Source organism: Hypanus sabinus, chromosome 15 (assembly GCF_030144855.1).
Source record: "Hypanus sabinus isolate sHypSab1 chromosome 15, sHypSab1.hap1, whole genome shotgun sequence".
NCBI classification, from domain to species: Eukaryota; Metazoa; Chordata; class Chondrichthyes; order Myliobatiformes; family Dasyatidae; genus Hypanus; species Hypanus sabinus.
The window spans coordinates 66,237,523-66,265,245 of record NC_082720.1 but is presented as its reverse complement, the minus strand read 5'-3'; the positions used below and the strand labels follow the sequence as shown (position 1 = coordinate 66,265,245).

General features: G+C 39.7%; 1 protein-coding gene across 1 annotated transcript; it reads left to right on the top strand.

Annotated features, from left to right (window-relative positions):
- The first annotated feature begins 120 nt into the window (after window positions 1–120).
- LOC132405176 (uncharacterized) lies at window positions 121–26,207 on the top strand. The gene is made up of 10 exons (XM_059989874.1): window positions 121–847; window positions 2,098–2,367; window positions 5,070–5,411; window positions 5,525–5,785; window positions 9,156–9,254; window positions 10,634–10,732; window positions 12,205–12,279; window positions 14,437–14,490; window positions 25,892–25,935; window positions 26,072–26,207. The coding sequence occupies exons 1-10, from the start codon at window positions 715–717 to the stop codon at window positions 26,132–26,134; spliced, it is 1,440 nt and encodes a 479-aa protein (XP_059845857.1). The 5' UTR covers window positions 121–714; the 3' UTR covers window positions 26,135–26,207.
- Window positions 26,208–27,723: the final 1,516 nt, after the last annotated feature.

Genomic DNA, 27,723 nt, shown 5'->3' with positions numbered 1-27,723 from the left:
GGAGTTCCCTCACAACGCATCCCACAGTGTAGAGTTCCCTCTCCACCCATCCCAAAGTGTGGAGTTCCCTCACTACCCATCCCACTGTGTGGAGTTCCCTCACCACCCATCCCACAGTGTGGAGTTCCCTCACTACCCATCCCACTGTGTGGAGTTCCCTCACCACCCATCCCACAGTGTGGAGTTCCCTCACCACCCATCCCACTGTGTGGAGTTCCCTCACCACCCATCCCACTGTGTGGAGTTTCCTCACCACCCATCCCACAGTGTGGATTTCCCTCACCACCCATCACACTGTGTGGAGTTCCCTCACCACCCATCCTACAGCACAGAACTCCATCATCAGCCCTCCGACAGCTTGGATTTTAATTGTGTTGGTGGCTATGTTGTATCAACTGATAAAATACTAACACTGCATTAATGGAACTCTAATATGAAGTGAAGTAGAATGAAGTATTTGTGATTTCATGCTGTAACATTTTTATTGTTTCTCTTTTTTGAACAGAAAATCCAAAATATTTTTATATTTTTAAGGAGATAGATCAAATTGTGTTCACTGGACCAGACATTCCTGGAAATGGTCCCGTTGGCTGGGATTGGAAACCAAGCCACATTCAAGGCACACAGCGACTTGTGACATTTTATAAAGAAGGATCCAGAGGGTGGACCCCACGTTGGGAAAGTAACTTCGTATACACTGGCATCTTTCATGCTATGATCGATATAGCTGGTACCGTTGATCTGATAATTACTCGTCCCACATTTAAATTTGCAGGATCTATTATCTTGGTGCAAAGAGAGCCCAGTTATGAAACCTTGGAACAATATGAAATTTTTGGGATCGAAGGTAAATGGGACAACGATTTGAAAAGTGTGAAAAAAAAATTTTCTTCATGAATAATTCACTTTCCAGTACTGAAAGTTTTATAGGGATCATGTGAGATTTGTATTCTCTGCTTATTTGCACAGCTTATTTCTCCTAAATGGACTAAGTTCTGTCTATTTAGGTGCCACTCAACAAAATAAACTGACAGGTGACTCACCCTTGTATGGGGGCAATTTAAAAACCCTCTGATGGTCTGATTACATCATCTTCAGGAGGAAATGAACGTCCGGGCGGGCATTTGGAGACCCATTCTCTCCGAAAGAGCTGTTCCTCATGGAGGCTCAGTAAAAGGAACTCTGATAAGGTGCATTTTGGGACTTCAGAGATTTAAACTATTTCTGAGCTTGTCACCAATTTGATGTTTGTTTTGTGCATACTGTATCATTTTACACAACGGGGGGTCTTAATGAAGTATGCCAGTAATCCAAAGATAGAATCAGACTGGACTAGTCCATTACTCATACAACCAACCTTCCTGTGTTTGGGATAAGGGAAGGTCACCTGAATGAAAGCCACAGGATTTCAGGAAGAAGATGCCATTTCAGGACAGACCATGGGTCAAGATTGATTCAGGGTCACTGGAGCTGTGAGACATCAACACCAGTCTCTGTGTCAGGGCACCACCCCATGGTTGGCATCCACAGATAGTGGCCCAACTGTGTGACCCTGAACTGAACCCTGACATTCCATCAGATTCAGGAGGGGGGTAAAGTGTTTAATCCTCTCTCTGTCCTGCAGGAGGACACAAGTATTGATCATTGTCACATCCTAAGGTCAGTTTGAACCCAATCATTGGGCATGCTACTACTCACTCCGCTCATTCAGTATACGCACCAAAGATTGAAAATTTGAGATAGATTGGATATGCAGATGATGTTTCTGATAGTGGGAGAGTATAGGACCAGAGGGCACAGCCTCAGATGACAAGAATGTCCCGTGGAACAGAGATGAGGAGGAATTTCTTTAGCCAGAGGGTGCAGAATCTATGGAATTCATTGGCACAGGTGGCTGTGGAGGTCATGTTAATGGATATATTTAAAGGGTAATAGGTTCATGATTAGTTGGTGTGAAAGGTTACAGGGACAAGAGAGGTAAAAGGCCTCACAAAAGGAAATAAATCAACCATGTTGGAATGGCAGAGCAGATACAAACGGCAACTTGGTCTAATTCTGCTCCTGTGTCACTTTGTCTTATGGTCTTATTTCTCACAGTTGTAGCAAATCCACGATCACCTCTGAAGGACAGTGACGTCACCCTCAGCTGTACCATCTCCAGACTCCCAGATACCGTCAGTCTCCACTGGAGACCAGTGGGCTCATCCCAGCAGAGCAGGAGAAACACTGATCAGTTCCGGCTGAATAACACCATCTATCTGATGGTCCGACACGTTACAGTGGAGGATATGGAGTTGTATCAGTGTGAAGTGTGGGAAAATGGAAACGTTGTTGGTACAAGCAAAGCAGATTTTACTGTAGACATGGGTAAGTGCTGTTACCTGACTGTAGGTTTTGGTCTGGAATGTATCTGTCTGGTAGAAGATTGTTAAAAGTAGCACAGGAAGAGATCATGGCCAGGTCTTTATGGATACTCAGCAGTATTTACCATGCAGAGGACATGAAAATTAGTGAATTCAGGCCAGAGAACAGCGGTATCAACAGTATGAAGGAGGAGACATCGGCAGTCTGAAAACCACGGAGTCGTAGATCATGGAAACCAGCTCTTAAGCACCATCTAGTCCATGCCAATCTAAGATCATCTCATTTGTGTAATAACTTGTTCCGTGTGGAAGAGTTGAACCGAAGGATCTGATTCCCCACCATTTAACCCTGTGACTGAGATCACACAATGAGAGGACATTGAGGAAAATAATACATAGATCAAGAGAGGCAAATCTGTGGTGGGAACAATTTCAAATTACATCATTACAAGTTGAATTGAATTGAATTGACTTTGTTTCTTATGTCCTTGATGTACTTGAGGAGTTAAAGTCTTTACGTTACATTTCTGTCTAAATGTACAATTTGCAATTTATAGTAGTTTATAGTACATAGTATATACAACAGAGCAGTCAATAGAACATTGAAATAGAATTGTATCAGAATGAATTAGCCATTCTGATGGCCTTTTGGAAGAAGCTGTACCAGAGACTGTTGGTTCTGGCTTTTATACTGCGGTACTATTTCCTGGATGGTAGTAGCCTGAACTGTTGGTGGTTGGGGTGACTTGAGTCCTCAATAGTCATTCAGGCCCTTTTACATTCCTATTTTTGTGAATGTCCTCAATAGGTGGAAGTTCACATCTACAGATGTGCTGGGCTGTCCACACCACTCTCTGCAGAATCCTACAATTGTGGGAAGTACTGTTCCCATACCAGGCAGTAATGCAGCCAGTCAGGGTGCTCTCAATTGTGCCCCTATAGGAAGTTCTTGGGATTTGCTTTATGTGTTTTTCACCAAACAGCCAGTTTGTACAGAACATGTGAGATCCTCGGTGATGTTTATGTCCAGGAACTTAAAGCTGTTGCCCCTCTCAAGCCCAGGTCTATTGATATCAATAGGGGTTAGCCTGTCTCCATTCCTCCTGTAGTCCACAACCAGCTCCTTTGTTTCTGCCACATTGAGGGAGAGGTCATTTTCTTGACACTACTGTGTCAGGGTGATGACTTCTCTGTACGCTGCTTCGCTATTATTTGAGATTACACCCACTCAGTGTAGGGTCATCAGCAAATTTAATTAGCAGATTAATCAACAGTAATACAGTCACGGGTATACAGTGAGTAAAGAACGGGCTTAGGACACAGTCTTGAGGGGCACTCGTTTTGTGGCAGAGGTGAGGGAGTCCACTCTTACCACCTGCTGGCGATCTGACAGGAACTCCTGGATCCAGTTACACGAGGCAGAGTCTTGAGGGAATTATGGTATTGAATGCTGAACTGTAGTCCAAGTACAGCATTCTCACTTCAGTAGTTTTGATGGGATTATACAGTTCATTCCAGCAGGTCAATTAATATGTCAGCACTACATTCTCCAACCCTGCGACTAAGACCAATCTTAATCATGATTAGGTACTGTAATTGTTCAACTGCAGTGGTGGATATTAAAGTGTTACTCATGTCAAAGTGTTACAGAGAAGGAGGAGTCCACATGACATCCACCAGTACTTCCTACACACTCTCAGCACTGGGTCCCAGTTCACAGAGCAACATTGAACAGCAAACCATTCTCTCTTTCAGTGACCCTTCCCACCAAGGCTCTATCATATTTGATGTGAATCCAGCTTTCGCCGCAGACTCGGCTGCAGCAGGAATCAAATCCCATGGGTGGACTAATAAGATGTTGAAAGCACGTGAGGTCCATTCAGAAGCTGCAGCTGAATATGTGTCTTAAACAAATTTGGAGAATGGGCTATTTTCTAAATAGGGACAAAATTCAAAAATTATCAGTAAAAAGAGGCTCAGTATTCCTCGTGCAGGATTCCCTAAAGGTTAGCTTTCAGGTTGATTAAGTGGTAAGGAAAATAAATGCAATGTTAGTAATCATTTTGAAAGGAGTATAAATGCAAGGATGTCAAGGCTTTATAAGACATTATTCAGACTGGATTTGGAGAATGGTGAGCAGCTTTGGGCTTCTTATCTCAGAAAGAATGTTCTGGCTTTGGAGCGGGTCCAGAGGAATGTCATGAGAATGACTCTGGGAATGAAAGGGTTAAGAATGAGGCATAACTGATGGCTCGAGGCCTTTCCTCTCTGGAGTTTAGAACAATGAGGGAGGTCTCATTGAAGCCTATTGAAGTTTGTAAGGGCTGAACAAAGTGGATGCAGAGAGGATGTTTCTAATAGTGGGAGAGTCTAATATCAGAGAGCACAGCTCAGAATAGAAGGTCATCCATTTAGAGATGAAGAGTGTGATGAATCCTTAGCCAGAGGGTGAGGGATCTGTAAAGTTAATTTAAAGTGGTGTTTGATGGGTTCACAGTTAGTCAGGGCATCCAAGGTTAACAGGGGAAGGCAGAAGAATGGAGTTGAGATGGATAATGAATCAGCCATGGTGTAGTAACAGAGCAGACTCGATGGGCTGAATGGCCTAACATTGCTGCTATATCTGATGGTTTGATGGTGGCTTCTCATTACTCACTCCCGAATGGCATTATAACATTTTAATGAGTTCTCCTCTCTTTCATGCAGGTCCACATAATAAACATTACACACTGTATCGCTCAGTTATGGATCACAGTGAATTTCACCTCATGTGTTACAGCAATACTGAAAATTACAACAATGCTGCCTGGACTTGGCTGTCAGATCTTCATCAAAGTTCATGGAAAACAATTGCAACAGCATTTAAATCTCAGCCCATGAATGTCAGTGAGAGTCACTTTGTGAATCGACTGATGCTCACAAAGACACCTTTTAACGGCTGGAATTTCAGTATGAGGGTTTTTCCTGTGGTGTTTGAGGATGCAGGAGAGTACACCTGTAGACTGGAAACTATTACATTTATGACTATCACACTAAGCACGGTTAAAGGTAGGAGAGAGAACGTGTGACAACAGATTTCCCAAATTCACTGCATTTTTCTTTTGTGCAAAATGTCACTCCTGTTTTTAAGGAGATCAATAATGTTTTTCTTGCTTCCACAGTCACAGCTGAACCGTCTGATACAGTGACTGAGGGAGACACCGTTACCCTGAACTGCTCTGTGTCTGACGTCACTGCATCAATGAGACTGGTTTGGATCAATGGTGATGGTGAAACTTTTGGAGAAAAGACACTGAGTGGGGAAGATAAATCACTGAGTCTGATCATACAAAAAGCTGACAGAGGCAGAGGGAAATGGACATGTGGTGTTTTTGATCAGAAAACGCTTCAACTTTCAGTACCATATAACCTGGAAGTCAGAGGTAAGCATCTCGAGTTTTTCCCAATGTACTGAATTTCACAATGAGGCTGCATTCTTTCTGCAGCAGTGACCGTCTATTTCCATGCTGTGGGTCAATCCTACAGTTCTCCCTGTGACTGTGAGGGCTTTTGGCATCTCAATGGTATGCGAGACGTCAGGCTGATTTGCCTCTGGAAGTGACAATTTTTATTGATGACTGTTGGGCGTATTATCAGGACATGCTTGTGGGCAGGTGAGGTAGGATCGGGTACTGGGGAATAAGTGGGGAATGGGATTGCTCTGAGAGTTACCACACATTCATGGGATTAAATGACTTCCTTCCTGTTGTGAGAGATGTGGAACATCTCTTAACCAATCCAAGTTATCGATTCAGAATCAGAATCAGTTTTATTATCACTGTTATATTCTCCCATACGCCTGCTTCAATATGTTCCATATTCTTCCAGACATCCCAGAAAATTCCATTAATTCAAACCCTGTGTTCCGAGAAAACATAACATATTGTATTGACTCCAAATAAATTACCTGCTTCTTCATCTGTGTCATTCTGCATGTCCTATGTCATCAATTCATCATCACCCTATCTTCTAAACTCTAGTGGATACATGTCTAACCTACCCAGTCTTTCCTCATTGATGCAAACTAGGTATCCAGATATCAGCCCCGTGAAAGTTAATGAGATCAATACTCCTCAGTGATTTTTTTTATTTCCATGCCATGTGAAAGAATCCCATGGATATGAGCTTAGAGTTACAGTACTGTGCAAAAATCTTAGGCACATACAGCTCGGATGCCTCAGACCTTTGCACAGTACTGTCGATGTGAGAGGAGATCGAGTTTGTAAACCTGGTGTGGAGCAAAGGATTTTGGGAATGCATTTGGTTGGGTGCCGCAGCAGAGGTGTGGGTCATGTGACAGGGGGGTGCTGAGGTGGGGGAATGTGTGGGTGCATGAGACACCAGGCAAGGGCATTTGCTTCCTAACAATTGGTTTCTTGATCATTATGAAATGTTCTTCTGTTGCTTCATGCTCCTTCCTCTCTCCCTGTTCCTTTTCCCAAAAAATGATTTCCCTCTCCCTGCTCTTTCCCAGTCTCAGTCCACAATAGAAAACTTTATCAGAATCTGATTAATCTTTACTCACATTTGTCATGAAATAAGTTATTTTTTGCAGCAGCAGTACAGTGCAATATATAAAATTACTACATTCTTCCAAAGTCTTGGACACTTCAGCTGCATATATGTGCCTAAGACTTTTGCACAGTACTCTGGTTGGTATTGAAACCAGGTTTGTGTATGTGTGACACAACCTATCTTCAAAACTCTAGCAGATACATGTCTAACCTACCCAGTTTTCCCTCATTGGTGCAAATACAGTATACAGATATCAGCCAGATCTAAGTCAATGAGATCAATAGTCCTCACAATACTCCAGATATGGTGTCATAAGTACTTCTATGTATGCATGTATGTATGTATTTATTTATTGGGATATAGTGCAGATTCAACCCTTCCATCCCTTTAAGCCATGCAGGCTAGCAATCCCAAGTTCATCCTTAATTAACCACAGGATAATTTACAATGACCAATTAGCCCACCAACCGATAGGTCTTTGGACTGTGGGAGGGAAATCCACATGGTCACAGCTCCTTAGAGGCAGCAGTGGGAATTCAACTTGGGTCACCTGTACTGTAAAGCATTGTGCTAACCACTATGCTACCATACCACTACTCAATATCATTGAAGTATAAGTATCATTAAAGTACGAGAGCCTACTTTTGTGTACAACTATCTTTGCAGTAAATGAAACATATTAACTTCCCCATTTATATGCTCTGGCAGTACTTCATGTCTTAGGATCTCCAGATTCCTCTGGATCTCAAGGCTCTACTATTTTTTACCATTTAGATGATAAGCTTTTTTCCCCCTTTCATTTATTCAGCCAGATTACTCCAGCAATGTCTGTATCACTAGGAATGACAAGGGTGCATGGGAGCAGCTCCACCAGCATGTTTCTCCTCTAAGTTGCATGTTGTCCTTATTTTGGAATGTATCTTTTAATGCTTATTAATTATAAGATCCAAAACCTGGACCTCCCCACCCAACAGCACCGTGGGAGTACTTTACCAGAATGTCAGTGTGAGGACTCCCACCACTTTGTCATGGACAATAAGCAAGGAACAATGAATGTTTGCCTTGCAATGACACCACATTCTGCAAAATATATATTTTTAAAATTAGATATGTGCATCTTTAGGATGTGGTCAAGTGATGGAATGTGTGTGAAGTAGGTAACTTCTTTCAACAAGCACAAGCACAATGGCTCAATGCCCTCCTGTGTAGCAAATTTTATATCAGCCCATGAAATACATAATATTACACAAAGGTAATATCTTCCTTACATTGTTTAGTTTTCCTCTGAAATATTAATTATCTCAGTGTCAGTCTAGGAACAGGTGTTCCCAACATTTTTTTTTATGACATTGACCCCTACCATTAACAGAGGGGTCCATGGACCATATGTTGGGAGCCCCTGGTCTGGACAATGAGTAATATACACCTAGAGTCCTTTTATTATATGCACCTGCTCCTTAATGAAAATATATAATTAGCCCATCCTATAGCAGGAATATTATGTATATAAAATTTGATACGGCCAAGTGTTCATTTGTTGTTGAGATCAAACATCTGAATGGGGAAGAAATGAAATCTAAGTGACTTTGATCATGGATTAATTGTTAGTGGCAGATGGAGTAGTTTTAGTATTTCAGAAGCAGCTGATCTGTGATATTCACACAGAACGGTCTCTAGAGTTTACAGAGAATTGTGTGAGAGAGGAAAAAATCCAGTGAGAATCAGTTCTGAAAATGCCTTGTTAATGAGATAAGTCAGAAGAGAATGGGCAGAAATGTTCAAGCTGACAGAAAGGCGAAAGAACTCAAATAACCACACATTACAGCAGTGATGTGCAGAAGAGCACCTCAAACACATAACAACTTGAACTTTCAAGCAGTGGAAGATCACAAGCATACTCTCAGTGACCAATTTATTTGGTACAGTAAAGACTCCACTGAACTTATGGCTGTTGTACATCAAAAGGTAAAGCTGAATCAGATCCTTTATTGATCAGTCAACTCTAAAAATATTACCAGATGGAATCTCTGAGTTGATACCACAAATGAAATCCCTGTGTGTTCTTTTGCTCTATCTTCGTCAGAAGGGTCATTTGTAATACTCCAGTCTTCTTGATTGATTAATTTGGATTAGGAATCTAATGCAAAAGCATTTGGTTTTTCAGAGACCTTTTAAATAGTGATTAATTACTGTACATGCAAAATCTGAAGGTGAAATTTGTGCTTACTCTTCTCCCAGATAACAACACTAGTAAAATTGCTATTATTGGAAGTCTGGTTCTTCTGCTCATTGTTATCCTGGGACTGGTGTTGTGCTTCAAGAAGTACAAAAGAAAAGGTGAGAGGCATGACAGAAATCTAAATTAAATCACAAATCCAAAACAAGATTACCGTTGAGGATTTTATCTTAGATGCATTTACATGCAATCTGTTAAATATTGAGTGCATGCCAATGCCTGATTCTTTAAGTAATTGATTTTGCTTTAAAACTTAGCATTGGTAGTGAGGGTTCTGGTAAGGGTTTAGAAGGGTTTAGTATTCAATTGTGGTGAGAAATAAGGTAGCTGCAGTTCTACCAATAGTTAGAGCAATCACCTCCACTCAAAGTTTGGACAATAGTATATGTGATGAATGGTCAATTTGCTGATAATTTGATTCTGTTGATGTGCAATAATGATTAAGTTCAAACTTACTGTCATTCAACCATACACATGTATACAGCTAAACAAAACAACATTCCTCAGGGACCAAGGTAATCGACGTATGGAGCATAATATAGGGAAACAGAGACTTTGAGTGGAGAATGAAAAAAACAACTTATTATTGATATGTGTGATACTACTAGATTTTGTGAGAAAAAAGGATATAAGTGCCCTATAGTGTGAAATACAAAGAAATTGCATGCAGATACCATTGGTAATTAGGAAGTGTGATAGAATATTTATCGAGAATGGCAGTTAAGAAGTTTTTATGCAACTTTATAGGGCATGCTGAAATCATACCTGGAGTGTTTGTGATAGTCTTGGTTTGCATACATAAGGAAGGATACGTGGATAACATTGATTTCTGAAATGAAGGGCTTTAGAATTTATGGTAAAGTGTCCCATGTGCAGATATTTAGAATTGGAGTGTGGGGAAATGGTTCGGAACAAGGGATTGTTCTTTTAAAATGGAATTTCTTCTATGAGCTCCTGATGCTTTGTAATTCTCTAATTCTAGAGCACTGTGAAGGTGAGGACCATCAAAGGCAGAAATTGACATTTGTCTAAATTATAGTGGAGTTAAAGGGTGTAGAGAGAGGGGGAAGTGGTGTTATTCAATCACGATTAAACTGACTGGCACTGCAAGTTCAAGTGGTCAAGTGACTGTTCTTGCTACGACTACTTACATTGATAGGGTTGTGAGTTGTGGTTATAGTATGCATTTGACTATTTATTTCGGTGTTCACAAACTGACAACAGAGCTCTCCCTTAGTATTATATGGATGACGAGACCTTATCATGTGCCCCTGAAGAGGTCCTGATCCCAAAACACTTGGAAACAAACTGCATTGTACTGTATCTTCATATCTGCATCCAGTTTCATTATATGTTATTATATTTCATATAATGAAGCATTGCAGCAAATCAAGCATTTTATAGAGTTTGTTTGGGGGAATACAAGGAAATCATAAGAAAAAAATGAATGCATTTTAATCGGTGTCATCTATGTAAACAGATTCAGGAAATCAAAATCAAAAGCCTCTGCAAACAGGTGGAAATAAAGAAGAAACATCTCATCTTTATTCAAATGCTGTTGAAATCCAGCAAATGCAAGGTAACATGAAAACATTTGAACCAAAACTGGGCTTTTACTCACTGAGTGTTCTAATGCTATTGGCAATGGTTCAGTCACTTTTGCCATTTTCAGATTAGGAACTCTTCATGGCACAAGCTGTGTATTTATTTAGCTTCACTCAAAACCTCAGAGGACTTGAGAGAATTTGATAATTCTTCACAGTCTCACTTGTTGCTTTGTCTCACACATACACAAGACACACATAAACAGCTCAGCATGTCCAGGCAGCATCTATGGAAATGAATAGACAGACAACTTCTTCCAGCATCTGCAGACTTTCTCACATTTATGATTTACAGATTCTGCATAATACATTTTCTCTATAAAGATCCTGAACAATTGTTCAAGTTGCTACAATCAGCCACCCAAAACCCAATGAAGTTCATTCATTCAAAGCAGTGGAAATGATCTGGAATATTTACAGTTGAGTACATTATTAATTAATGATGTGATCTGGATACCAATAATTGTCAAATTTTACATGCAAGACAATGTATCATATTCTAATTTTATTCTTCATTCCCTGTAAACACTGGGAAAACATAGCATGCAACAATCACTTGCATAAAATTAAATCTTACTGATGATTAACTTGCACCTTGATTAATCCTGAAAATAACAATGCCATACTGACTGGATAATCGTTTACTTCCAGGAGTGATCCTGCATTTCTTGTGAAATCATCTTTCTGCCATTAAATTAATCCAACATACACCCAGTGTACTTTATTAGGTATACCTACATACCTGCTCATTAAAGAAAATATCTAATCAGCCAATCATGTGTCAGAAACTCAATGCATAAACACATGCAGGCATGATCAAGAGATTCAATTGTTGTTCAATCCAAACATCGGAATGGGAAAAAAATGCAATCTAAGTAAGTTTGACTGTGGAACGATTGTTGGTGCCAGATGGGGTGGTTTGTGTATCTTAGAAACTACTGGGATTTTCACGCACACCCATCGTGAAAAACAAAGAACACCCAGTGAGCAGCAGTTCTGAAAATGCCTTGTTAATGAGAGAGCTCAGAAGAGAATGGTCACAGTGGTTTAAGCTAACAGAAAGGTAACAGTAACTCAAATAACCATACATTACAGTGGTGGTGTGCAGAAGAGCATCTCTGAATAAACAACACATTAAACCTTGAAATGGATGGGCTACAGCTGTAGAAGACCATGAACATACACTCAGTGGCCATTTTATTAGGTACTGGAGATACCGAATAAAGTGGCCATTGAATGTATTTCACAAATTATCTTCAGAGATTAAGTTATAGATTCTCTCTACAATGAGTATTGCTTTTACATAGGATAGCTTTATCTGATGGGTGGTACACATTCCTACTCATTCTTGTTGCTCTCTATAGCAATTGAGTACTTTTTGTGTATATATATCTGGGAAAAATGTTTTAAAGTTAATCTGAATTAGAAAAATATGTATATTTTCCAGGAGATCTGACACCTGTAACTGAGACCAGTCATGTTGCTGAATATATGTCTGTCGATAACCAGTCAAAGCAAGAAGGTAAGGGGATGAACCCAGTTATACACCTCTCAATACAAGTTTTTTTTTTTTGCTTGCATGTTACTGTTTCTGACTGGCAAAAAATTGTTCTTGGCAAGCGGTTAAAGTTCCTGGACTTCATGCATCATTATTCCGGAGGCATTCTGTCAGAAACTTCAAAGCAGGTTGTCACGATAGAACTGAAAGTTCCTTAGGAAGAATGGATTGAGGATGAGTTTGAGTGTAAGAAAATCACACACCAGCAACAGCAGGTAGAGCTGTGCCAAAGACATGGTGGAGCACACAATACAAGCTTATAGAGGTGGAGTGTTGAGGTTTTGCTGGCTGTTCACTGTGTCGAATCTACTCTCTCCTTGGCATTACAGGGGTTGCAAAGAGCTATCAAGACTATAACAGAGGCTGCTAAAGAAGCCTCAAGATTGCTCTGGATCAAGAGGTGTAACTCGTGGACTAATGCTGCTAGGAATCAAGCCACGGCCTGATCAACCCTGGCCAGGTTGCCTGGGTGAGAGTGTCTGATGTTGAAAGACCTGGAACACCCGATGACCCTAGGTTACATAACAGATGATGTGTCCCAGGTCTTCCTAGGATGTATCTCAGCATTCTTTAAATAAAGACACTGCCAGATTTCACAGACCTAAAGTTTTTGTAGGTAATTTCATGTTTCGTACTGGAAGCCCTATATATTTATCAGAAATCTGAACAATCTTAGGTAATGTTTGATTTTGTAAAGCTGTTATAATGATGGTCCTGAGTTTTGATTTTTTTTCAGAAGTATATTATTCAAGCAAACCTCACAGAATGTTAGTAATCTTTATTGGCCTCTCACTACTTATTGTTCACTTTACACATTCCAGTATTTGCATCATTTATTAAAAAATATCACCCCATATTTCTGAAATCATCCTGATGAAATGTTGTACTTTCTCCATTTGCTTTTCTAGTACAATTCCTCAATGTGGTCAAACTAACATTTGATGAAAGTTCACTTCCTCTCAACAATATTTTCATTGTCCTTATTAGGTTGTGACCCTACCTTTAATGAGTTACGTATTTAGTTCCTGGACTCCTTTGCTTAAGTTTGATTATTTTTTAATCCATCACATATTTTTTCTTACCAAACAGTAAAAAATTATCTTTATAATTGACAGCTAAATGCTAACACTGATAATTCTATTCTGAAGTTTCTTGAAACTTCCTGCTAACTTCCTCTGTCATGACAGTTCATTCACCTGCATCAAAGGCCTGAATTAGATGGCCTTTCAGATGTTCCTCTACTCTCCCAAGGTCAGATTGTTGTAAATTTATTCCATGTTTGTTTTACTCTACATTGTCAAACTGCTGCTACTCTGCTGCAACAGTGAAAAATCCTTGATACTTCACAATCTTGATATTTCACATTCTCCAGTCATTTGTAGATGTGAAAATGAATAAAGTATACCTGAAGAAGTAAACATGGATGTCAGGAGCACACTTGATTTTGAGACTTCACATAATCATTTAGCTTCCTATCACTATTCAGGCTGAAGGAATAAAGCACATTGGTTTGCAAGCCAGAAAACTCTTGTTATTTGTAGAAATACAGCATAATGACACATTGCAGAGATGGAAGTAAAGATAAATACGTTGGAAAAGAAAATGTGATTAATAGGATTTTTTTATTCTAAGTTAGTATAATTTTGAAAAGAGAACTCTGGGTTCAAGGCCCACTTTGGCCTTCATTGTGTTCTTTCTATTAACAAAACAGTTGGAGAACTAAATTTGGAAAAGTGCCTCCTTTCAGATGAGACCTTCCTAAAGAATGTATAACATAGAAATTTATAGCACATTACAGGCCCTCCAACATCCTTGTAAATCTCCTCTGCACTCTCCCTATAATATCCACATCCCTTCCATAGTGAGGTGACCAGAATGGAACACAATAAAATTAATGTTCAAATTAATGCTATGATTGTATTGATTGAGGGAAACCAGAGGAGTAGACAGGTGAAAACTCTTCCCTAAACTGTTAAGACAACTACAGATTAACTATTTATTCATTTTTTTTATTTTTCTATTTTTAAAAGCATGAATACTGTTGTTTATCTGACATTTAACATTTCCATTTTTAAGTCCAATGTATGCATTATGTAAGTTTTACGTTACTTGTTTCTGCAGACACAAAGGAATCTATTCATTATGGGGATATATACTTTAAAAATGAATCATCAGGTAATGAAAACACTTCTTCAATTTTCTTTTTCAATTTTGCTTTATCTTTTCAGGCAGTTAGTACTGGGTAATAAAATTCATTGCTGTTAGTCTCCTTTGAACAGCTCAGAAGATGTTGGTGTAAAATTCCTCACTATGTACCTTATCAGGAAATTAGCAGCAGAGTCACAATCAGTTTCACATGCATCTCTGAGTCAGATCAGTGGTTTAATCGTTTTAAGAATATTGGTTGACTGGTATCCATCTGTCTCAAAGGACAATGTGTGAGGATGATCATCATTCCGGGCTTGGGTGGCAGGTATGAAGATCCTGAGATGCCTGGTTGTCAAGATCCCTCTCTTGGCTTAACCAGTGTAGTCCAAAGGAAAGCATATGAAGCAATATGTTTGGCATCAACTTTGTTGCAAGAGCTGCCAGGAAGATGTTCAATGACATCCAGCCACCTTAGGGGCTCCAGTCTAGATTTGCCTGTCTAGATTTACTTTCATAGCCTATGTCTTTTCTGAGGCTGCCCCACAAGGCAGTGGGGCTATTTACTCATAGCTGGGTATCTGGTTCATGAGCACCAGGGTGTGTCCACACACCGGTGGGCTTATATGCTACATCTGCAGGGGCCAGACCTCCTCCCCATTCTCTATATTTCAGCCTGAGTCCAAATAAGTTCAATTTCATATGTCGTTAGCAAGGGGGCTTTACATGAGGCTTGCTGCTGGAGAGGTTATGTACTGGCAGCAGAGACTTACACATTCAGCTCACTTTTTTGCGAAACTGCTCGCCAGGGATGTAAGCTGAAGTGAGAGCAACAAGCGCTACCCGCTACACCACCACACTAGGCCTATCACAACAACGAATTTGACACCAGTATTGTAAGACTTTTAAAATGCAGGAAACTATAATAATGGCTAAAAGTGCTGCTTTTCAGATAAAATGTTACACCAATGCATTGTTTGCGTACACAGGTGATCACAAAACTCTTTAGTTCAATGTTCCTTTTGATAAGTACATTCATTTACATATCAAATAGGAACACTATATGGAATTTTGAAAAAAAAAATTCTACATGTGGTCCCAAATTATTAGAAATTTTATTGAGTTTGCAGAACTTGAAACAAATAACATGAAAACATAAAGGCCAGACCAAGCATTCAATTGATATTGAATACGACAAAGCTAAATTGAATTTGTTTTTCCCTACCATGATAATGCCAAGGGCTTCACGGGGCAATTTACATGAAAGCTGCTGGGACTTAAGGACATGAATTATAGGGAAAAGTTGAAAGGTTAGTTCTCTATTCCCTGGAAAGTAGGAAAATAAGGGGAGATTAGATAGAGGTATAAAAGATTATGAGGAGTACAGAATAGGTTAATGTATGCTTTTACCATTGAGCTTCTGTGAGACTAGAAATGGATGTCATAAGTTCTGGTTGGAAAGTTAAATATTAAAGGGGAAGCTAAGGGGAAAGCTCTTTACACAGAGAGTGACACAAATATGGAATGACCTGCCTGCAGAAGTGGTACTTGCAGTTCCCATTGCAAAATTTAAAATAAGCTTGGGCAAGTACATTTATGCAAGGGGTTTAGACAATAAGATATAGCAGCAGAATTAGGCTATTTGCCCATCCAGTCTCCTGTGCCGTTCAATCATGGCTGAACCTTTTTTTCTCCCCTCCTCAGCCCCACTCCCTGGCCTACTCCCCATATCCTTTGATCCTGTGGCAATTAAGACCTTCACAGCTGCCTATGGTAACAAATTCCATAAATTCATCACCCTCTGGCTAAAGAAATTTCTCCACATCTCTGTTTTAAATGGATACCCCTCCATCCTAAGGCTGTGCCCTCTTGTCCTGGACACCCCACCATGGGAAACATCCTTTCTACATCTACTCTCTCTAGGCCTTTCAACATTTGAACAGTTTCAATGAAATCCCCCTCATTCTTCTAAATTCCAATGAGTTCAGGCCCAGAGCAATCAAAAGTACCTCATATGATAAAACTTTGAGTCCCAGAATTGTCTTTGTGAAACTCCTCTGGAGCTTCTCCAATGCCAGCACATACTTTCCTGGATGAGGAGCCCACATCTGTTCACAATAATCAAGGTAAGGTCTCACCAGTGCCTTATAAAGTCTCAGCATCACTTCTTTGCTCTATATATCCTAGACCTCTTGAAATGAATGCTAACATTGCATTTACCTTCCTCGCGAGTGACTCTACCCGCAAGTTCATGTGTTCTGCACTTGAACTCCCAAGTCCCTTTGCATCGCATATATTTTGGATTTTCTCCCCATTTAGAAGATCATTTGTACATTTATTTTTTCTACCAAGGTGCATAACCATGCACTTTCCAGCACTATATTTTGTTTGCTACTTTCTTGCCCATTCTCCTAATCTGTCTAAATCCTTCTCTAGTCTTCTTGCTTCCTCAACACTAACTGCCCCTCCACCAATCTTCATATCATCTGCAAACTTGGTAACAAAGCCACCTATTCCATAATCTAATCATTGATGTACAGCATAAGCATAAAAAGATGCAGTCCCAATACTGACACTTGTGGAACACCACTAGTCACTGGCAGTGAACCAGAAAAGGATCCTTTTACTCCCACTCACTGCCTCCTACCAATCAGTCAATGTTCTAACCATGCTAGTTGCATTCCTGTAATACCATGGGGTTATAACTTAGAAAGGAGCTTCATGTGTAGCATCTTTGTCAAAAGCCTGAATATCCAAATATACAACATCCACTGCATCCCCTTTATCTATACTACTTGTAGTCTCCTCATAAATTCCTACAGGTTCATCAGGCTAGAGTTTCCCTGAAGGAAACCATGTTGACTTTGTACTATCTTGTCCATATTGACCTTGTACTATCTTGTCCTGTGTCACGAAGTACTCCATCCTTAACATTGACTCCAACATCTTCCCAACCACTGAAGTCAAGCAAACTGGTCTATAATTTCTTATCTGCTGCTTCCCTCCTTTCTTAAAGTGTGGAGTGACATGTGCTATTTTCTAGTCTTCCAGAATCATGCCAAAGTCCAATGATTCTTGGAAGATCATAACTCATGCTTTCACAATCTCTACTGCTACCTCTGTCAGAGCCCTAAGATGCAGTTCATCTGATCCCGGTGACTTAAGTACCTTAGGTCTTTCAGATTTTTGAGCACCTCTCTTGAAATAGTAATTGCACTCACCCTTCTCCCCTCATATCCTTTAACACATGTCACACTCCTAGTGTCTTCCACAGTGAGGGCTGATACAAAATACTTACTTAATTCATCTGTCATCTCTTTGTTCCCCTGTATCATTTTTCTGGCCTTATTTTCTTGTAGCCCTATATCTACTCTCATCTCTCTTTTATTTTTATATACTTGAAAATGATTTTTCTAACCATCGTGATATTATTTGCTGGCTTCATTTTTTTCCCTCTTAATAATTCTTTCAGTTGCTTTCTGTAGGTTTTTAAAAGCTTTCCAATCCTCTATCTTCTGGCTAATTTTTGCTTTGTTGCATGCCCTCTCCATTGTTTTACATTGACATTGACGTCCCTTGTCAGCCATGGTTGAACTATTTTGTCATTTGATTTTTTTTTTGGATTACACCTATCTTGCACCTTCCTCATTTTTCCCAGAAACTCAAGCCATTTCAGTTCTGCTGTCATCTCTGCCAGCTTCTCCTTCCAAATTACTTCAGACAACATCTCTTTCCTAAGAGTGCAGTTTCCTATACTCCAGCGAAATACTGCTATGTCAGATTTTACTTTCTCCCAGTCACATTTCAAGTTGACCTCAATCATATTGTGATCACTGCTCCTAAGGGTTCTTTTACTTCAAGCTCCACAATCGCCTCCAGTTCATTACATAACATCCAAGCCAGTATAGTAGGCTCATTGACAAACTGCTCTAAAAGCCATTTCATAAGCATTCAACAAATTCACTCATCTTAAGATCCATTAACAATCTTATTTCCCCAATTGACCTGCATGTTAAAATCTCCCATGACATTCATTACGTTTCCCTTTTTACTCACCCTTTCTATTTCCTGTTGCCATCTGTTGTCCACATCCCAGCTACTGTTTGGAGGCCTGTATATAACTGCTATCAGAGTCCTTTTACCATTGTAGTTTCTTAACTCAACCCACAAGGATTCCACATCTTCTGATTCTATATCACATCTTTCTGATGATTTGATGCCATTCTTTACCAGAAGAGCCACACTTTCCTATACCTCCGATACAGTGTGTAACCTTGGACATTCAACTCTCAGCTACAATCATCCTTCAGCCATGGTTCAGTGATGATCACAATTTGATACTCGACAATCTGTAAAAGCGCAACAAGATCAACCACCTTTTTTCCTATACTCCATGTATTGAGATATGACACTTTGAGAAGTGCATTTTCTATCCTTTTTTTTTGTTTCCCTAATGCAATGATATTCACCCTGCTGGCTGCAATTGACCTGTCATCTGCCTGCCCTTCCTGAAATTTTAACTGCACACTGTCTTTGTTCTTTTACTATCCACCCTCTCCTGAGTGCCTTCACTACAGTTCTCAGACCCCTGGCATATGAGTTTGAACCCTTCCCAACAACCTGCTGTGTTCTTCCAGAATTGTGTTTGTACTCTAACAAACCTGCCGGTGAGAAAATTAGAGGGCTATGGACTAGGATCAATATCAGCTTGACATGGACTGGATGGGCAGAAGGGCCTGTTTCTGTTTGGTGCTGCCCTATGACTCTACAATATTGCAGTACCTCAATAACCAAATTATCATGGGGGCAAAAGTGAAAAAGGTGATGAAGGCCAGATTGAAGGTGTTATATTTGAATACAAACTGTATACAGAATAAGTTAGACCAAGTTGTACCACAATTGGAGATTAGTAGGTATGATGTTGTGGACATCACTGAATCCTGGCTGAAAGCTTATAGTTAGGAGCTGAACATCCAAGAATACATCTTGTATCTAAAGGACAGGCAGGTAAGAAGAGGGAGTGAGAATGCTCTGTTCGTAAAAAATAAAATCAAATCCTTCGAAAGAGGTGACATCAGATTGGAAGATGCAGGATCCTTCTGGGTGGAGTTATGAAACTGCAAGGGTAAAAAGATCCTGATGGGAGTTATGAGTAGGCTTCCAAATAGTGGACAGGATATGGGATTCAAATTGCAATGGGAGATAGATAAAGAATGTAAAAAAGGCAATGTTATGATAATAATAGGGGATTGCAAGATGCAGACAGATTGAAAAAAGTTGACGCTGGATCCCTAGAGATGGAATTTGTAGAATTCCTACAAGTTTGCTTTTCACAGCAGTTTATGATTGATCCCACTAGGGGATCAGCTATTCTGGAGTGGAAGTTGGATAATGAACTGGAGTTGATTAGAGAGCTTAATGTAAAAGAAACCTTAGGAGACAGTGATCATAATACAACAGAATTCACTCTGCAATTTGAAAGTGAGAAGCTAAAATCAAATGAATCAGTGTTACAGTGGAATAAATGGAATTACAGCGGTACGTCTCTCATGCCAGAGCTGGCCAATGTTGATTGGAAGGGGACTCTAGCACAGATGACAGCAGATCCGCAATGGGTGGAGTTTCTCTGAGCAATTCAGAAGGTGTAGGACAGATACTTCCCAAAGATGAGAAGCATTCGGAAAGGAAGTATGAGGCAACAGTGGCTGAGAAGGGACAGCATAAAAGCAAAAGAGAGGGCATTGAATATATGCAAACGTATATACAGGAAATCAGAGAATTGTGAAGCTTTTAAAAACAAACAGAAGGCATTTAAAAAAGCCATAAGAAGAAAAAAGATGAAATATGAATGGAAGTAAGCTAATAATATCAAAAAAGTATACCATATCATTTTTTTCAAATGCACTGCATAAGGAGTAAAAGATAGATGAGAGTACATATCCAACCGCTTAAAAATAACAATGGAGATGTCATAATAGGGGACAAAGAAATAGGAGAGGACTTAAAAAGTACTTTTCATCAGCCTTCACTATGGAAGCCACTAGCAATTTGCCAGAAATTCAAGAGTGTTAGGGGGCAGAAGTGAGTGTTATTGCTTTTACTAAGGAGCAGCTTCTTGGGAAGATGAAAAGTCTGAAGGTGGATAAATCATCTGGACCAGATGGACTAAATCCCAGCATTCTGAAAGCAGTGGGTGAAGAGATTGTGAAGGCATTAATAACAATCTTTCAAGTTTCACTAGATTCCAGAATTGTTCTGGAGGACTGGAGAATTGCAATGCCACTCCATTGTTTAAGAATGGAAAAAGGCAGAAGAAAGGAAATTATAGACCAGTTAACTTGACTTCAGTGGTTGGGAAGAGAACGAAGAGTCAGTGTAAGTTACCCAGATTTTCAGAAGGTCTTTGACAAGGTTCTGTATTTAAGGTCACTTAACAAGCTAGATCCCTACATTATTACAGGAAAGATACAAGCTGGTCCTTGACTGGCAAGAGGAAAACAGTGAGAAAAAAAGGGGTCTTTTACAGCTGGCTGCCGAAGACTAGTGGTGTTTCACAGGAAACAGCTTCTTTTCACGTTATATGTGAATGATTTGGATGACAGAATTGATGGCTTCATGGCAAAGTTTGTGGACTATATGAGGAGAGGTGGAGGGACAAGTAGAGTTGAGAAGCAGGGAGTCTACAGAAGGACTGAGTCTGATTGAGATAATAGGCAAAGACGTGGCCAATGGAATAGTGTTGGGAAACGTATGCTCATGAACTTTGGTAGAAGGAATAAGGGTGTAGCCTATTTTCTAAACTGTGCAAAAGTTTACAAATTCCAGGTGAAAAGGGATTTGGGAGTCCTTGTGCAGGATTCCGTAAAGATTAACTTGTGGAGTAAGTGGGTAGTAAGGAAGATGACTGCAATATTCCCATTCATTTTGAAAGGATGAGAATGTAAGAGCAAAGATGTAATAGTGAGACTTTATAAGGTATTGGTCAAATCACATGTAGAGCATTTTGAGCAATTTTGAACTCCTTATCTAAGAAAAGATGTATTGGCATTGGGGAATGTCTAGAAGAAGTTCATGAGAATGATTCTGGGAATGAAAGGGTGAAAAGAAGAGGAGCATTTGATGGCACTAGGCCTGTACTCCCTGCGGTTTAGAAAAATGAGTGGAGATCTCATTGAATCCTGTGGAATATTGACAGGTTTGGATAGAGTGGATGAGCCCAGTCGATGTGTTTCCTATAGTGGGTGAGTCTAGAACCAGAAGATGCAGCCTCAGATGAGAGGGATGTCAATTTAGAACAGAGATGAGGAGGAATTCCTTTAGCCAAAGGGTAGTTAATCTGTGGAATCCATTGCCACAGGCAGCTGAGAAGGCCAAGTCTTTAAGTATATTTAAATTGGAGGTGGGTAGGTTCTTGGGACAAAAGGCCAAATCTATTCCTGTGTCTTAAGGTCTAAAATCTCAAGATGTGGAATACCAAGGTTATTTGTAAATTCTGCCATTTGGGGCTAACAAGAAGTTTAGCACTGACTCGATGAGAATGACCTGACTATTGAAAAAATAATTAAGCCTAAATGCTGTTGGTAGTTGAACTGGAAACTCTCGAGGAGAAATAAACAGATTTGCATTCACTTGAAAACAGAATTCCAACAGAAAGACAGGAACCTAAAGCCAATGCTTTAAATCAGTAAATCAATGGCAGCCATGTCACAAGTGGATGTCAACAGGTTAAAAGACAATTTACAGATCAAATATCGAAGACTCTAATGCACTAAGAGCCAGGAATGGGGCTGATTTCATCAAGGACAGAGAGGCCATCCATACACATTTGAAGGAACACTTCAAGGAAGTTTTCCATCACAACTCATAGATTCATAGCATTATAGAAAATTATAGTCCAGAACCAGGCCCTTTGGTCCATCTAGTACATGCCAAACCATTTAAACTGCCTTCTCCTATTGATCTGCTCCAGGATTAGAGCAACCCCCCATACCCCTACCATCTATATACCTAGCTAAACTTTTCTTAAACATTGAAATCAAGCTTGCATGCGGTACTTATGCTAGCAGCTCATTCCACACTCTCACGACTCTCTGAGAGAAGAATCTTCCCCTCATATGCCCCTTAAACTGTTCACCTTTCACCCTTGACCCATGATCCCTGGTTGTAGTCCCACCTGACCTCAGTGGAAAAAGCCTGTTTGCATTTAACCTTATCGATATCCCTCATAATTTTGTATACATCCATTAAATCTCCTCTCATTCTTCTACTTTCCAAGGAGTAAAGTCCTAACCTATTCAATCTTGCCTTATAAATCAGATCCTCCAGATCCAGCAATATCCTTGCAAATTTTCTCTCTACTTTATCAATCTTATTTCCATCTTTCCTGTAGGTGGGTGACAAAAGCAGCATACAAAACTTCAAATTAGGCCACACCAATGACTTATACAGCTTCAACATAGCATCCATTTATTGTACTCAATATTTTGTTTTATAGAAACATCGAAAACCTACATCACAATACAGGCACTTTGGCCACAAAGCTATGCCGAACATGTCCCTAACTTAGAACTACCTAGGCTTAACCCATAGCCCTCTATTTTTCTAAGGCCCATGTAGCCATCCAGGAGTCTCGTAAAATACCCTATTGCTTCCACCTCCACCATCGCCGGAAGCCCATTCCATGAACTAATGAATGCCAATGTGCAAAAAGGTTTCTTAGTGTTCCCATCTGCCTGTGACCACTTTCAATGAATTAATAGACCTGGATTCCCAGATCCCTTTATTCCACCACACTCCTCAGTGCCCTACTGTTCTCTCTGTAAGAGCTACCTTAGTTGGTCCTACCAAAAGACAACTTCAAGGGGTGGTGCCTCAGAAAGATGGCATCCAATTTTAAGGACCCCCGTCACCCAGAACATGCCTTCTTTTCACTGTTACAATCAGAAAGGAGATACAGGAGCCTGAGGGCACACACTGAGTGATTTAGGAACAGCTTCTTTCCCTCTGCCATCTGATATCTAAATGGACATTGAACCCATGAACACTACCACACTTCTTTATCATTTCTGTTTTTGTACCATTTTTAATTTAACTATTATATATATACTGCTGCTATGTTAACAAATATCACTATGTATACCACTAATGATGAACCTGATTCTGATTCTGATCCCCCATGACTGTTAGTTGTATTCTGACCCTACCTCAGTGGAAAAAGCTTGCTTGCATTTAACCATATAACCATATAACAATTACAGCACGGAAAGAGGCCATCTCGGCCCTTCTAGTCCATGCCGAATGCTTACTCTCACCTAATCCCATTGACCCGCACTCAGCCCATAACCCACTATTCCTTTCCTGTCCATATACCTATCCAATTTTGCTTTAAATGATAATACCGAACCTGCCTCTACCACTTCTACTGGAAGCTCATTCCACACAGCCACCACTCTCTGAGTAAAGAAATTCCCTCTCATGTTACCCTTAAACTTTTGCCCCCTGAGTCTCAACTTATGTCCTCTTGTTTGAATCTCCCCTACTCTCAATAGAAAAAGCCTATCCACATCAACTCTAACCACTCATAATTTTAAATACCTCTATCAAGTCCCCCTCAAGCTTCTACGCTCCAAAGAATAAAGACCCAATTTGTTCAATCTTTCCTTGTAACTTAGGTGCTGAAACCCAGGTAACATTCTAGTAAATTTTCTCTGTACTCTCTCAATTTTGTTGACATCTTTCCTATAATTCGGTGACCAGAACTGTATACAATACCCCAAATTTGGACTCACCAATGCCTTGTACAATTTTAGCATTACATCCGAACTCCTATATTCAATGCTCTGATTTATAAAGGCCAACATACCAAAAGCTTTCTTCACCACCCTATCCACATGAGATTCCATCTTCAGGGAACTATGCACTATTATTCCTAGATAACTCTATTCTACTGCATTCTTCAATGTCCTACCATTTACCATGTATGTCCTATTTGGATTATTCCTACCAAAATGTAGCACCTCACACTTATCAGCATTAAACTCCATCTGCCATCGCTCAGCCCACTCTTCTAACCGGCCTAAATCTCTCTGAAAGCTTTGAAAACCTACTTCCTTATCCACAACACCACCTACCTTAGTATCATCTGCATACTTACTAATCCAATTTACCACCCCATCATCCAGATCATTAATGTATATGACATTTACCCTATCAATACCTCTCATAGTTTTGTCTACCTTTTCAATTCTCTCCTTAGTCTTTTATGTCCTAGGGAATGAAGTCCTAACCTATTTAACCTATCCCAATAATGGAGCTCCCCAAGTCCCCAGCAACTACCTTGTAAATTTTTTCTGCACTCTTTCAATTTCAATCACAACTTTCCTATAGTTGGGTGACCAAAACTGCACAGAATAATCTAAATTGGGCCTCAACAAAGTCTTATGCAATTTCAACACAACATCCCAAATCCTGTACTCAGTACATTGATGTCTGAAGGCCAACAGGCCAAAAACCTTCTTACAACTCTTTCTGCCTGTGGTGCCACTTTCAAGAAATTATGGATCTTTTTTTTCCATATTTCTCTGTTCTACCACATTTCTCAGTTCCCTACCACTCACTGTGTAATACCTACCCAGTTATTCCTCACAAAGTGCAACACCTCACTTTGTCAGCCTATTGTTCCAGCTGGTCCAGATCCTACTGCAAGCTTTGATAGTCTTCCCAGCTAACCACTACACCCCCAACCTTGCTGTCATCAGCAAAGTTGCTGATCCAGTTTACCAAGTTATCCTCCAGATCATTGACATAGATGACAAACAACAAACAGACCCAGGACCAATCCTTATGATACACTACTAGTATTAGGCCTCAGATCAGAGAGGCAACCATTCCCCGCCCCCCCCCCCCCCCCCGCAACCATGGGAATATCTTAATCAGAAAATACCAGTGCTTTACCACTATCACCATCAAGAGAGGTTGATGAACAAATGGAACCAGTTGGGAAATGTAAAAGCAGAGACAGAGGCTGGGAGGTGGGAGGTGATAATTGGAGAAATCAAAGGTACTTAAGATCTGGAATATGATCAATAAAGAGTAAGATAAGTGGATGCAAATAAGGGAAGAATGATGACCTTTGCAAAATATTCCATCATCAATATTTTGTGAATTATCATTTCCTAGAAAATTAACTGCTCCTAGAATTCACTTGGAAAAACACACAGCCCACCCCCCACTTTCTTCCCTGTGAAAATACTATAGTTAGTTTGGATTGGACTCTCAGAAATAGCAACTAAGTCACTGTCAATTTTTTGCCTTTGTTGAACTATGACTTTGTAGTCTGTATAAGGCAATAGCTACACAAGAAAAGATAGTTGTATTTCATAAATGTTATTAATTAATATTATCTTTAATGTGGTGTTTACAATTATCACAGGTAGCAGGCATGAAATGCAGGGCAGTAACAAATCATCAATTGTTGTAAGTAAATCAATTCCTATTGATCAAATCTTGAACTAATTTTTACTTGATGCTACATATTTATAAATTGTTCTTTAATGAAAAAGGTCTAAAGATAAAATAACTTTACAAATGTTTATTCTGTCTTCTCTTTCAGAATGTTGGTGATGATGACCATGTTGTCATCTATACACAAATAGCACAAGTAGCATATGAATAAATTCATAAAAACAAGGAATTCCGCAGATGCTGGAAATTCAAAGCAACGTAAACAAAATGCTGGAGGAACTCAGCAGATCAAACAGCATCCACAGAAATGAACAGTCAATGTTTTGAGCAAAGACTCTTCCTCAGGACTGGAAAAGAAGGTGGAAGATGCTGACATGAAAATGTGGGGGAGGGGTAGATGGCTAGTTGGAAGGTGATAGATGAAGCCAGGTTGGGGGGGGGGGGGAAGGGAAAGGGTTGGAGATGAAGGAATCGGACAGGAGAAGAGAGTGGACCATAGGAGAAAAGAAGGGAGGAGGAGCACCAGTGGAATGTGATAAACAGGTGAGGAGATATAAGAGGTCAGATTGGGAAATTGAAGAAGAGGGGAAGGGGGAATTTTTTTTTACCACTCTTTACTTCTATCAGACTCTTCCAACTCCAGCCCTTTACTTTTCCTACCCACTTGGCTTCACCTATCACCTTCTAACTATCCTCTTTCCCCTCCCTCCATTTTGTTTTATGCCTGCATCTTCCCCCAATTTCATTCCAATCCTGAAGAAAGGTCTTGGCTCAAAACACCTACTGTTCATTTCCATGGATGCTGCCTGACCTGCTGAGTTCATCCAACATTTTGTGTATGGTGATATGAGCGAACTGTTTGAAATATAAACCAAAATTTTGTAATTGTATGTCTTTGGGATATGAAATCTTTCCCTTGAAACTGTTCTGTACATGTTTTTCATGGGAATCTGTTCTGATATAACATTATTCAAAGAAAAGCCTCAACTTATGAAAAATTTCTTGGAAGTAAGAATTGTTTTTTTGAGTTTGAAGATGTTTTCACAATTTCTGAAGATGCTATCTAAAATGCAACTCCATTATGCAAACTATATTCAACATTTGTGGTGACTTTACAATTGACTCAACAAATATTTCAAAATTGCGGCATTTAATGATTTACAATGAGCATGAAAAACACTCCAGGAAATCTGCAGATGCTGGAAATTCAAATAACAACACACACAAAATGCTGGTGGAACACTGCATGAAAAACACAAGTTGTGAGTGATAAGGGAGTGCGGTACATTCTGGAACAATGTACTGTTTATGTTGTCCACAATGGTGTGTCAATAATGTCAAATCACCTGCAGATTATTCCTCTGACCTACCTTCAAAGTGGTTCCAATTGGTCAGCTTGTGATGTGTAATTTGCAAGGTAAAAAACAAAGAAATAGCACAGCTGCCAAGAATTATCAACTATTTGAACAGCACAGGGTTGTTGCTACCTAAAATGTCAGAGCAATTTCTAGATTTCCATGGATACCAACTCAAAAGGGCAACTGGCAGCAGGTGAAAGGCAACCAGATATTTAAGTGTCAGTCGCTGAAATAAAAATAATCACATATTGGCACTATTTAAATGTGAATAAGGCAATTTCCATTTAATTTCTTGGAGAGAAAGGAGTTTCTTTTCTGTTTAAGAGAGAAAGAGAGAAATTAAAGAGAGAAAATAAAGTTTCTAAAATATTACCTCACTAAAAGAATGATGCATTTTCTTTTTTACTTTACAAGGTAATAACTTTGAATGGGTGCTTTTTCA

Coding starts and splice junctions, on each gene's coding strand:
- LOC132405176 (XM_059989874.1), top strand. CDS start 715: ATGATCGATATAGCTGGTACCGTTGATCTGATAATTACTCGTCCCACA. Junction 2,368..5,069: donor AGATTTTACTGTAGACATGG/GTAAGTGCTGTT, acceptor TCTTTCATGCAG/GTCCACATAATAAACATTAC. Junction 5,786..9,155: donor ATATAACCTGGAAGTCAGAG/GTAAGCATCTCG, acceptor CTCTTCTCCCAG/ATAACAACACTAGTAAAATT.